At 34.8% G+C, this 13938-nt stretch overlaps 1 protein-coding gene across 1 annotated transcript in view; it reads right to left on the reverse strand.

Moving 5' to 3' along the window:
- Window positions 1–479: 479 nt before the first annotated feature.
- LOC137397545 (ATP-dependent RNA helicase DHX58-like) overlaps window positions 480–13938 on the reverse strand; it is a 35508-nt gene continuing 22049 nt past the window's right edge. The window contains exons 12-19 of the mRNA XM_068083838.1: window positions 13684–13767; window positions 12384–12557; window positions 9044–9211; window positions 7637–7756; window positions 5653–5785; window positions 4815–4933; window positions 2787–2921; window positions 480–1105 (exon numbers count right to left, since the gene is read on the reverse strand). Of these exons, the coding sequence (XP_067939939.1) occupies window positions 978–1105; window positions 2787–2921; window positions 4815–4933; window positions 5653–5785; window positions 7637–7756; window positions 9044–9211; window positions 12384–12557; window positions 13684–13767 (1061 nt within the window). The 3' untranslated portion in view covers window positions 480–977. The remainder of the gene's footprint in view (window positions 1106–2786; window positions 2922–4814; window positions 4934–5652; window positions 5786–7636; window positions 7757–9043; window positions 9212–12383; window positions 12558–13683; window positions 13768–13938) is intronic.

The following is a 13938-nucleotide window of genomic DNA, read 5'->3' on the forward strand; positions in this document are numbered from 1 at the left end:
GGTAAGAAACAGCGGTCAGCCTTCAGCAGAGCCTGCCAGACTAGTAGTAGCTGTGTTAATACTAGTCTGGTCATTTAGGACTGATTCGCAGAGCTTGGCAGTGTTGCACACGTTAATATCATAACAAAGCAGCAAATAAGGGGCTTTGAAAAACTCTGTTGAGATCAATGGATACGGCTTTTCAGTGTTTCATTCATTACAAGTAGGTGAAAAAGCCTGCTAGAAGTGACAATGGCATAGACTTGCTTTATCAGTCGATACTCGCAATCAACTGATAAAGCAAGTCAATAGCAGTTAGAGTATTGATCACTGGAGAGAGGTAAGGTAACTCTCACAAGGTAACTCTCCTTGAATGCAACATAAAAAGTACAGTAAATGAATGTTTTGTTTCGGTAATGATATTGAATCTGCCTCAGGACTACTACTGACTTATAGCATGTTGACACTCAGCAATTGAGACACTATTTCTGAGGATTTTATTTTGATTAAGTCTGTGCACACTAACCTTGTAAAAATTACCTCAAATAAACCTCAAATAAACATTTAAAGTGTTCTTGGTAAACGTGTAAAACATATAAAAATATACGAAAAGAAAACTTAAAAAAAATATAATGCAAAGATTGGAATCGTTGTAATATTGCTAATAATAGTGAAAAAAAACAGATAACCAAAAACTTTACTCAGCTAATCACATTCATGAATACAAAAAAAATGATAAAACAGTTTGGTCTAAATCATCACAGATAAAAATGTGTAAGGTTACTAAATCACCATGAATATTAGAATTAATGGCACCATGCTTGGATGGTCAAAACTCTAGACCTTAATGACAAGATCAGACTTTGAATAGATTATTTGATGCAGACTGTAGGATATGAAATGTATACTAAAACTAATCTAAAAAACTTAAAGAACAAATTATGCAAATATTTGCTGTTAAGAACAAGCCTTGGTTCCTGAAAAGGAGTTTAAAGCACTTAATTGGTCTCCATAAGTTTGTTTGCCGATGCCAGGTCTGTCAGCTCCTCCTGCTTTATATCACGGATAGCATACTTAGCAGTAATATCTGTCCACTTCTTTACAGGCTTTCGGTTGCCATCACTTTCTGTTGTACGAAAAAAAACAGTGAACATGGTTAGACAGCCAGCATGCATCTGTGATATAGCAACATTCCATCAATCTTTATCAGAGCTCAAGGTTGAGACAACTCCTACAGTAACTTGAGTGCTTACAAAGAACCATGGGAAATGATGAAGGCGGGTAAAACAAGTTTAACAGACCGCAACAGTAAGTTTAACTAGCCAAAGAACGTGAACTATTCAGACACAGTGAAAGCAACTGTGGAACTTGTAACAGTCAGCTGAAATCAGGACATGCCAGCCAGGCGAAAGGTGACTGACAATTGGCGTTGACTTGACTGTCATCCAAACTGAAAAGTTGCCAGAAAGAAACCTGAGACAGAGTCACAAGTAAACTTCCCTCATTACTTGTAACTCTGACAAGAATCACGCAGTGTCTGCTATATTTATGGTCAGCTTTTATTGCGGTTAGACACATTATTTTCTGTTGCTATATTGCAATATAGCAACAGAAAATACTACTTGCTATACAGTTATTATTTGCTATACAGTTATTACTTCAAAAGTCGTATGAACAACAGTTCCACAGCACCAGTGTGGTGGAAATCTGTAAAATCGGTAGGTTGAGTTATTCAATGAATAAGGTAATAAAAAAAGAAAGGTAATTATCACATCATTGTCGTATGAGCAACCTATGGTTGACAATAGTAGTTAGAATATACCGGTATGGTAGTGTGATGAAATACGCTGAATTTTTTACCTCTACTAGGGAGAGCTTAACCAGATACTATCAAGTTGAATCCATCAGCAGTGAGCATTTATGTGATGCCGAATAGTAGTATCCCTGCAAATGCCTTGGCACAAATTTTTCAAAGCGAAATGGTGTCAAATCGATTCAGATTTTACTGTATTATGATTCCGAGTGGTTGAAACTCCAAATCCATTCAAAACATGGAAACAATAAATAAATAAACCCAGTAAATAAAACTACAAGTGAATGAGAATACTCTCACTATGCATCTAAACAACGAAATTATGCAAAGTTATGCTGTACTCGTAATGAGATTTATAGCAAAATCCTGCTGAACGCAGGAGTTGATTCAACGATGATTGCCTTTTGACCCATCAGACCAAACAAACAGCTGCGCCATTGAAACATGTCAGAGACAACATTAAGAAAACTTTGTCAAATTGAAATTCAAACTGTAGCAATTTTTGAAACCAAGCAGCTTTATAAAAAACAGTGTGATTAACGATTCAGTGTTCATAAAAATTCACCACTAAATTCTTGGCACACTAAAACCTGATAACAATTACATTACCGATTACATTCACTTGTGGACATCAGGACATCTTCCAAAAAGATGATAGCTAAATAGATTTTCATCAACGGACAGAAGCTGTATTGGTAACCCCAAATTTATAAAGGAGTAATATAGATCTTGCTGGATTAAAAATGTTTGTAGGGGAACTCCTGGAGTTTATCACTAGCACTAAAGCTCAAGGAAGTTATATAAAAAGATCTGACATACAGTGTTGAGAGAAAAGGGAGCTGACGTAAAAGCGAATGTAACAGGATGGGACAACTGCCTGGCACTGCTTGAAAACTTCTGCTTCAACGAAATTAAAATGTGAGAACATGACTCTGAGAGTAAAAAGAAAATTGAGAAGAAAAGAAGAGCCATCAGTTATTAAAGTGTAACCCACCCAGCAAGACAACTTGTTGAGGTATCCACTTGACCACTCTACGCACAACGTCGGTGCTGAGCTTTATTCGAAAAATGTCTCCGAGAACGGAGCATCCATTCTTCTTACAAACAACAACTCCACATTCTGTCATTGCTGTAAGGACAAACTGAAGTAGAAACAAAAGCTTACTAAAAGATTCACAGTGTTCATATAGCTTAGATTTTAAGTAGATAGGTAGAGTATCATGTTATACCTTAGATGATATACACACTATTAATCATAGGTAGAGTATCATGTTATACTTTAGATGATATACATACCAGTAATAATAGGTAGAGTACATGTTATACCTTAGATGATATACATACCAGTAATAATAGGTAGAGTATCATGTTATAGCTTAAATGATATACATACTAGTAATCATTGGTAGAGTATCATGCTATACCTTAGATAATATACATACTAGTAATCATAGGTAGAGTATCATATTATAACTCAAATGATATACATACTAGTAGTCATAGGTATAGTATCGTGTTATAGCTTAGAAGATATACATACTAGTAATCGTAGGTAGAGTATCATGTTATACCTTAGATGATATACATTGTACATACTAGTAATCATAGGTAGAGTATCATGTTATAACTTAGATGATATACATACTAGTAATCATAGGTAGAATATCATGTTATACCTTAGATGATATACATACTAGTAATCATAGGTAGAGTATCATGTTATACCTTAGATGACATGCATATTAGTAATCATAGGTAGAGTATCATGTTATACCTTAGATGATATACATACTAGTAATCATAGGTAAAGTATCATGTTATACCTTAGATGATATACATACTAGTAATCATAGGTAGAGTACATGTTATACCTTAGATGATATACATACTAGTAATCATAGGTAGAGTATCATGTTATAGCTTAGATGATATACATACTAGTAATCATAGGAAGAGTATCATGTTTTATCTTAGATGATATGCATACTAGTAATCATAGGTAGAGTATCATGTTATACCTTAGATGATATACATACTAGTAATCATAGGTAGAGTATCATGTTGTAGCTTAGATGATATACATACTAGTAATCATAGGTAGAGTATCATGTTATAACTTAGATGATATACATACTAGTAATCATAGGTAAAGTATCATGTTATAACTTAGATGATATACATACTAGTAATCATAGGTAAAGTATCATGTTATATATTAGATGATATACATACTAGTAATCATAGGTAGAGTATCATGTTATAGCTTAGATGATATACATACTAGTAATCATAGGTAGAGTATCATGTTATAGCTTAGATGATATACATATTAGTAATCATAGGTAGAGTATCATGTTATAGCTTAGATGATATACATACTAGTAATCATAGGTAGAGTATCATGTTATAACTTAGATGATATACATACTAGTAATCATACGTAGAGTATCATGTTATACCTTAGATGATATAAATACTAGTAATCATAGGTAGAGTATCATGTTTTATCTTAGATGATATGCATACTAGTAATCATAGGTAGAGTATCATGTTATACCTTAGATGATATACATACTAGTAATCATAGGTAGAGTATCATGTTGTAGCTTAGATGATATACATACTAGTAATCATAGGTAAAGTATCATGTTATAACTTAGATGATATACATACTAGTAATCATAGGAAGAGTATCATGTTATAGCTTAGGTGATATACATACCAGTAATCATAGGTAGAGTACATGTTCTAACTTAGATGATATCCATACTAGTAATCATAGGTAGAGTATCATGTTATAACTTAGATGATATACATACTAGTAATCATAGGTAAAGTATCATGTTATACCTTAGATAATATACATACTAGTAATCATAGGTAGAGTATCATGTTGTAGCTTAGATGATATACATACTAGTAATCATAGGTAGAGTATCATGTTATAGCTTAAATAATGAGGAAACATAATAGTTTGAATTTGATCTTAGATGTTCTAGAAGCTGTAAATTGATATGGTTACCATCATATGTATCTCCAGCTCCATCAGGCACCAGGTCAACCTTATCCTGGAGTTGAGAGTCAATCGTTATGTAGTGCACAGCCATATATCTGCACACATCTTGAAGTTGCCCAACCCTTCTACAGCCATACCAATAAGCTTTTTTAATCAGCTTTACAAGAAATATGAAAACATGGGAGCGAGAGAAAACTGCAAACCGATGAACAGCATAACTTGTCCTTCTGCTAGTTCCATCGCAAAATTATGCATTAGGGTTATGCTACCTGATATGGACAGTTACAAACGGTGTTTAGTTGTCCTTAATGCTGAGGAGCTAAATGCGTTTATTTGCTATTTAAATTACTCAAATCGTACCTCCAATCTGCCTGACTATCCATTACATTCCTACTTCCCCAAACAAATTGCAACACCTTATACCAGACACCAACATTTAGTCAGTTTACTTTAAAGAACAGTGTTATGCAAAAAGAGCTTTTTCTCTCAATACACATAATTAAATTCACTATTTTTGGTTTTTGTTTTATGGTCTGATTTGATTTAAACGACCTTGACCTGTGTGAATAAAGTTAATATCTACCTATCTATTTATCTACCACCTATTCACATGTATCTATCTAGTTAACTGAAGGAGTCAGAATAATATTAGAGTATATCGGAATGGTGACCTGCTCTGACATGCTCAGGGTCAGAATAAATACAAAACTTCTCCTCTTACTGATGAAACAAAATGAAAAAATTCCAATTCCAAATTAGAATAAAGAAGAATGTTTGCAAAAATATTACAAGAAAAGTGGCCTTTACACATAAACAAAAGAAATGCCAGCAATAAATAACAAACCTTAGGCAGTTTTTGCAGGCTATTTGAACGTCTGCCACAAGCTTCTTTCCTGTGGAAGTCTCTCGTTGTATTCCTCGATAAAGTGAAGTTCGACGTTTGTTTACTTCTGCACGGAAATCTTTGTCTGACATACCTGCAAATAGATAACATTCTGAAAGAATGTAACGGGAGGTTACACCAAGTGATCAGGCACTTATTATCAAATGGCTTTAACAAAATGACGTTCATCAAAGGTTCAAAGGCCACGAGCAACAGTATACAACTAATAAAAACTTGCTTTATTGATAAATAATGCATCAAAATAAAATGAGAGTGGTAGACTGTTTCCATTCACATAAATTCTGTGGAACTCATAGGAGGATCAAACAGCCATTTTCACCAATAAAAGCTTACAGAGGGTCTGACAAGTTCAATGGCTACAAAATTCACAAAAATCTCTAGAAAACGGACAACATTACCTCAATAAAGAGTTGTTCCCTCCTGAAACAATTTATAATCTGCCCGCTTGCAGTAACACAGGCGAATGGACCCCACGAAGTCCTGTCGTTATAGCTATGTAACTGGCTACCTACTCAACTAGCTAAAACGCTTAACGCCCTGCGTAACGTAATATTATCATATCTCTTTTTATTGTTTGAAGCTTTTGAAGAACCTTGTTTAAAAGAGCTTAATATTTGTCATGAAAATCAATATTTTTTGCAAATAAAATTATAGGTGAATCGTCATTCCATTTAGTTTTTCGGATATGAAGTGTTTAATAATTTATGTCTATTACAATAACTCAAAAGTCTGCAATATCTAACCTTAGTTGAATTTTTTTTTGGTGAAAATTATTTAAATATTACAAAAACTCCACATTAAAGTTCTTCCATTTTAGCTTAACTAAGTAAATAAAAGCAGTCCAATTTTTGCATCTTCCGCTACACACACATTATAAATATAATGTGAGTATATATATAATGTGTATATATAATATGAATATATATATATATATATAATACTACAACGTTAACAATAAAATCTGTAGTCAATCAGCCTTCCAACAGCTCAATACAGAAGGCAGACCGATGAAGGCAAATCTATAACTGGTTTTGACAAAGTTCTAGCAGGAAGTTATCTATCAATATATGTAAATCTCAAATTTGGTGTGTGTGTGTTTCGGTGTCCAGCTATAGCTATTAACATTTAGGAATGAAATATCAGTTTTATGCTGGATTTGATCTCGGAACCTCCCATTAGCTAGGCAAATATCTAATATATCTAAAATATCAAATCGGCACCTCCAGATCTGGCGACTGTCGAGCTAACCCATTAAGCCACACAGCCTACTTGCAATACAATGTATGACTTGCACACATACTTATCACATCAGTTAGAATACGAATAATGACAAATGAGCTGGCTTCACGGCTCATGGCTCTTATTATAGTATGTTCAGCGATATAAGCAAGCTTAAGTTACTAGCTTAAATTACTCAAATTAGATAATTTTGCCATTGGCTAATTAATCAACTTAGTCAAAGGCAACTGCATTACCTGCCACTGTTTATAAGCTGCTTTTGGATTACCCGTGCAGCCCCGGACATTCAGCTAGTTACTGTATAAAGTTGTTAAGATTCCCGTGTCACATCTTCAATGTAGTTATGTTGAACCTTATCTATACGAATATAGTCCAAATGATTCAACAAACTTTGACAACAACTGAAAATTCCAATTAATGACAAATTCTAAAGATGAACACAGCTTTAACATACCAAGAAACTCTGTACCGAAGGGAAACTAAGTATTTGGGTTAGAGATGTAGAGAGAACCATGACTATCAGCTATACCGAAGTTACCTTTCCTGGCGAGAGTCTATTCAATTAAATGTATAAATATTACAAAACTCATAAAACTCCACCAAAAATACGTAATTTTCACATAACGAAATATGAAACCTGAATATTTCAACAATGAAATAAAGATGCAGCAGACAAACTCCCCACCTCTTATGTTTTTCAGAGCTAGATCCATTCTCTTTTCCATAATCTTTGTTTTATCATATTGATCCTTTAACTTTTGATCAAAGATAGCGACAATCGTACCATTCTTGCTTCTCACTCGACCTTGAAATATGTGAATGATGACAATGACTAGAGGTCGCCGAGATTAAAAATATCAGCATGAAACTATCACCCATACCTCTATTAAGGTTGACATACTAACTACAATCCCCTCTATCAACCTTGACCTTTCCATACCTTCTAAAATCCTCTCTGTTAAACTTGACCCTGCTATTCCTACTAAATTCTCTCTATCAACTTTGCCATCATACCTACTAAAATTATCTTAATTAACTTTGACCTTGCCATACCTACTAAAATCCTCTCTATCAACCTTGGCCCTGCTATTAATACTAAATTCTCTCTATCAACGTTGACCTTGCAATCATACCTACTGAAATTATCTTAATTAATTTTGACCTTGCCATGCCTACTAAAATCCTCTATATCAACCTTGACCTTGCCATACCTACTAAAATCCTCTCTATCAACCTTGACCTGGCCATACCTACTAAAATCCTCTCTATCAACCTTGACCTTGCCATACCTACTAAATTCTCTCTATCAACGTTGACCTTGCAATCATACCTACTGAAATTATCTTAATTAATTTTGACCTTGCCATGCCTACTAAAATCCTCTATATCAACCTTGACCTTGCCATACCTACTAAAATCCTCTCTATCAACCTTGACCTGGCCATACCAGTCATGATTACACAGGTGACTTCTAATAAACATTTATGGCGGTTCAACTGCTCTCCACATGCAACTCTGATGAACTAAATACATAAGAAGTATGATCTAAAGGAAGTTAATCTAGTATACATAAGTCAGCCACAATGGAGGAATAAAATATCTTATGTACATGTATCCTAGTGGAGAAAATAACTCAAATTAGAGAGTTGTCCTATCTTTTCGTGTAAGAAGTGGATGAAGGAGGGGATATCCTTTACCAAAGCCTAACCTTGTTATAATCGTGAGAGTGTTATGTAAAAAGGCATTTTCTCAAGCCAATTGGCTGCAAGGTTTGCGTCTTCTGTCAAACTCTGGTTATGCTAATGGACAGAACGACAATATATTGTTGCATGACAAGAGCAATAGCCAAGTAAAAGAAAGTATTTTTTACTGAAAACACTATTTTATCTACAAGATGTTTTAATTCTAAAAACAATTCATTTGTGGACCTAGATATCACTTGCAAGTATCTGATAATACCCAATCATAGCTGCCATCTATCTGAACTTGAGTTCTGTTCAGTCAAAGCAAACACGTCCATACAACCGAGTAACAACACACCAAGTACATCAAATTAGCATCATTAGATAAGTTAAGAGAGCTAACTACTGACCTGGCACCTGCACCTCCGCTATCACATCCTTTATGTACATATATCGGATGACACAGTTGCATTCTGGGATATCAAGTCCTTCTGAGAGGACAGAGGTAGCTACGAGTATGTTCAACTCTCCTTCCTTGAACTGACCCATCACTTCCTTCGCTTGTGGTGCGGTCATTCCTGCCACAACATGTAACACTTAATAACATTTGATAACACTTGAGAACATTTGACAACACTTAAACACACTTAATAACACTTGACAATACTTAAAACACCTAATAACAGTTGGAAATACTTAATTACATTTAATAACAATTGACAACATTTAATAACACTTGACAAGCCTTGAAAACACTTGACAAAAATTGAGAACACGTGACAACATTTGATAACACTTGGAAACGACTGAAAACGCTTGAAAACACTTGATAACACTTGACAACATTTGATAACACTTGACAAAGCTTGAAAACACTTGACAACATTCGATAACACTTGACAAGGCTTAAAAACACTTGACAAAAATTGATAACACTTGACAATGCTTGAAAACACTTGATAACACTTGACAACAATTGATAACACGTAATAACACTTGAAAACAGTTTACAACGCTTGTCAACACTTACACTCTATTGATGTATATAATCTATACTTTCACCAACTAATCATCTAAATGACCCACACAATTTTTATGGTTGTTTATGGTTTATGCTATATACAGTTTTATATCTAACCATACACACAAACTCAAAATAGTTATATAACAAAGTCTTTTCAAGTACAACGTTTAATATGGTTTTATAGCGAGTCCACCCAGACGAGCAACTGTGAAACACAAGTGAATCAAGTGGACACTTGGGAAAAACAAGGTATTAATGAATGTGGTTAAAGCAGTTATGATACAGTTTACACAAAATCAATTTTCATTCTCAGAATGGAGCTGTAACTTACACGTAACGTCCTATCTTGGCTCGCTATTAACCCAATAATGCATTTAAATAATGCTGCCTATGCTATAAGTATTAGCATGAGATTGTAAACTGGAGCTTTTTCCTTATTTTATTCAAGCAACAGACGGATAATCCAACATTCTTTAGTTTCATAATGTTAAAAGATAACTCATTAAAAATATATTTAAATAATACAAAAGTGATTAATTTAAAGATTTCCAGATCATTTGTAGAATTGTAAGGAGTAATGCTAGAAGCTGTTGTACCACTATAATGACAGTAGAAGGTGTTGTACCGCTATAATGACAGTAGAAGGTGTTGTACCGCTATAATGACAGTAGAAGGTGTTGTACCGCTATAATGACAGTAGAAGGTGTTGTACCGCTATAATGACAGTAGAAGCTGTTGTACCGCTATAATGACAGAAGAAGCTGTTGTACCGCTATAATGACAGTAGAAGGTGTTGTACCGCTATAATGACAGTAGAAGGTGTTGTGCCACTATAATGACAGTAGAAGGTGTTGTACCGCTATAATGACAGTAGAAGGTGTTGTATCGCTATAATGACAGTAGAAGGTGTTGTACCGCTATAATGACAGTAGAAGCTGTTGTACCGCTATAATGACAGTAGAAGCTGTTGTACCGCTATAATGACAGTAGAAGCTGTTGTACCGCTATAATGACAGTAGAAGCTGTTGTACCGCTATAATGACAGAAGAAGCTGTTGTACCGCTATAATGACAGTAGAAGGTGTTGTACCGCTATAATGACAGTAGAAGGTGTTGTGCCACTATAATGACAGTAGAAGGTGTTGTACCGCTATAATGACAGTAGAAGGTGTTGTATCGCTATAATGACAGTAGAAGGTGTTGTACCGCTATAATGACAGTAGAAGCTGTTGTACCGCTATAATGACAGTAGAAGCTGTTGTACCGCTATAATGACAGTAGAAGCTGTTGTACCGCTATAATGACAGAAGAAGCTGTTGTACCGCTATAATGACAGTAGAAGCTGTTGTACCGCTATAATGACAGTAGAAGCTGTTGTACCGCTATAATGACAGTAGAAGGTGTTGTATCGCTATAATGACAGTAGAAGGTGTTGTACCGCTATAATGACAGTAGAAGCTGTTGTACCGCTATAATGACAGTAGAAGCTGTTGTACCGCTATAATGACAGTAGAAGCTGTTGTACCGCTATAATGACAGAAGAAGCTGTTGTACCGCTATAATGACAGTAGAAGCTGTTGTACCGCTATAATGACAGTAGAAGCTGTTGTACCGCTATAATGACAGTAGAAGCTGTTGTACCGCTATAATGACAGTAGAAGCTGTTGTACCGCTATAATGAAAGTAGAAGCTGTTGTATCGCTATAATGACAGTAGAAGCTCTTGTTCCGCTATAATGACAGTAGAAGCTGTTGTACCGCTATAATGACAGTAGAAGCTGTTGTACTGCTATAATGACAGTAGAAACTGTTGTACCGCTATAATAGCAGTAGAAGCTGTTGTACCGCTATAATGACAGTAGAAGGTGTTGTACCGCTATAATGACAGTAGAAGCTGTTGTACCACTATAATGACAGTAGAAGCTGTTGTACCACTATAATAACAGTAGAAGCTGTTGTACCACTATAATGAGCAGTTGTACCGCTATAATGAGCAGTTGTACCGCTATAATGAGCAGTTTTACCGCTATAATGACAGGTACAATATTCCTGAAGTCATTACTAATTACGGCAGAGACAACACTCCTGTAATAGCTAGCAATATACTCACTCTATAATAGAGCACATGTTTGATGATCAGTACAGCGGTAACTCTACATAAGAGGTTGATTTGTTTTGGGATTGTATTTATACCTAGAACGATTCATACCTTGAACAAACTCTGATCTTGAAGAAACTTTTCTTATAAAAAGTAAATGAAAAACAAAGAATTTTTTCCAGTTTTCAAAACAATTCAGATTTACATTAAATGTTTATAATGCACCTTTCCTGATTACCAAAAACACATTCACATAGTAGTTGAGCATAACAAATAAAACTAGACTACCTGAGATAATAGCAATCTACGTATATACTATATAAATAAAGCTGTGTTTGTCTGTTGGTCTGTGTGTTGGTCTGTCATTCATGTGTCCAGTTATAGGGATAAAGTTTTAGGAATGAAGAATCCACTTCGCACTAGATTTGAAGTTGGACATCCAGTTCTGGAGACAGTTGAGATAACAAACTAAGCCACACGGCCCACTTGCAATACAATAGATTAATTTACACATCCTTATTACATCGGTTAAAATACGCATAACGATTTTGACCGCACTCGAAACTTTTAGGCTGGGCTGATTACACTACCCTTCGTCTACTAGCATACTGACTATATGTAGTGGCATACCATGTGAGGTCGAAGATTGCAAGGAGGAAACAAATCTTTTGGATTTGTACTCATCTCCAAGAGAGCTCAGCCAATCACTGATCATGCTGGCGAGACGTCTATGTTCAACAAACACCATGATTCTTGGCATGGAGCCATCATCCATCCTTTCTTTTTTCAACACTTTGTCCAGCTCTGTAACAGATGATAGACATTGAACAAGGAACTAAAACTAAAAAAAGACAATTTCCCATGCAAATTATTTATTACAGTACCAAGATGGTTGACTAGCTACGATGCAAGCCTGTGATCTACCGCTAGTGTAATTAGAGAAAAACATGAAAGTTTAGCAGCATTTTAAACTTGTCATGAATCAATACATTCTCTTGCCATAGGAGTCAGTTTAACTAAAGATTTTGAAAATTAGTTAACTGGCTATAAGAAATAGCTAATCCCATGGCTTATTATATTGCAAGTACAATTGATAATAATCACTGCATCAAGCCTTAGCAACCAGCAATCACAAGAAAATCGGGATTCAATCTCCAAGTACAGATATACATGTAAAATCAGCATTTAGTCTCTAAGTACAGATATACAGGTAAATCAGCATTCAGTCTCTAAGTACAGATATACATGTAAAATCAGCATTCAATCTTGAAGTACAGATACACAGGTAAAATCAGCATTCAATCTCTAAGTACAGATAAACAGGTAAAATCATCATTTAGTCTCTATGTACAGATACACAGGTAAAATCATCATTTAGTCTCTATGTACAGATACACAGGTAATATCAGCATTCAGTCTCTAAGTACAGATATACGGGTAAAATCAGCATTCAGTCTCTAAGTACAGATACACAGGTAAAATCAGCATTCAATCTCAAAGTACAGATATGCAGGTAAAATCAGCATTCAGTCTCTAAGTACAGATAAACAGGTAAAATCATCATTTAGTCTCTATGTACAGATACACAGGTAAAATCAGCATTCAGTCTCTAAGTACAGATATACAGGTAAAATCAGCATTCAGTCTCTATGTACAGATACACAGGTAATATCAGCATTTAGTCTCTATGTACAGATACACAGGTAAAATCAGCATTCAGTCTTTAAGTACAGATATACAGGTAAAATCAGCATTCAGTCTCTAAGTACAGATATGGAAGTAAAACTTAAAAATGAAAAGAAAAAGTTGGTGAACAAATTTATTATGAAAAATAGGAAATTTAAAAAGAGTTTAAAGAAGATGGAAGATGTAATTTTAATATCTTTTATGAAATATAACCAGGTGGCTCATGAAAAGTTGGCTAACAAACCTTTTTTAAGGACCAGAAGCTTTTTATTGGGATACTTCTCATCCTCTCTGCTAGCCCGTTGTCTCAACTCATCAGCATAGGTTTCTACAAAGTAGAGTTTATCACAGACCATAGCACAAAGTTAACAGTATGGTAAGTTTAGTGGTTAATAGCAACAAAAGCCCTTAGGGTTGCCTCCCCTTGATAAATAGAAACTCATGTCAGTAACTAGTGTACTGTATACTGGTTAGTCAATAATATGTATTTGGGGTAGAA

The sequence above is a fragment of the Watersipora subatra genome, chromosome 5 (genome assembly GCF_963576615.1).
Source record: "Watersipora subatra chromosome 5, tzWatSuba1.1, whole genome shotgun sequence".
In the NCBI taxonomy this organism is placed as follows: domain Eukaryota; kingdom Metazoa; phylum Bryozoa; class Gymnolaemata; order Cheilostomatida; family Watersiporidae; genus Watersipora; species Watersipora subatra.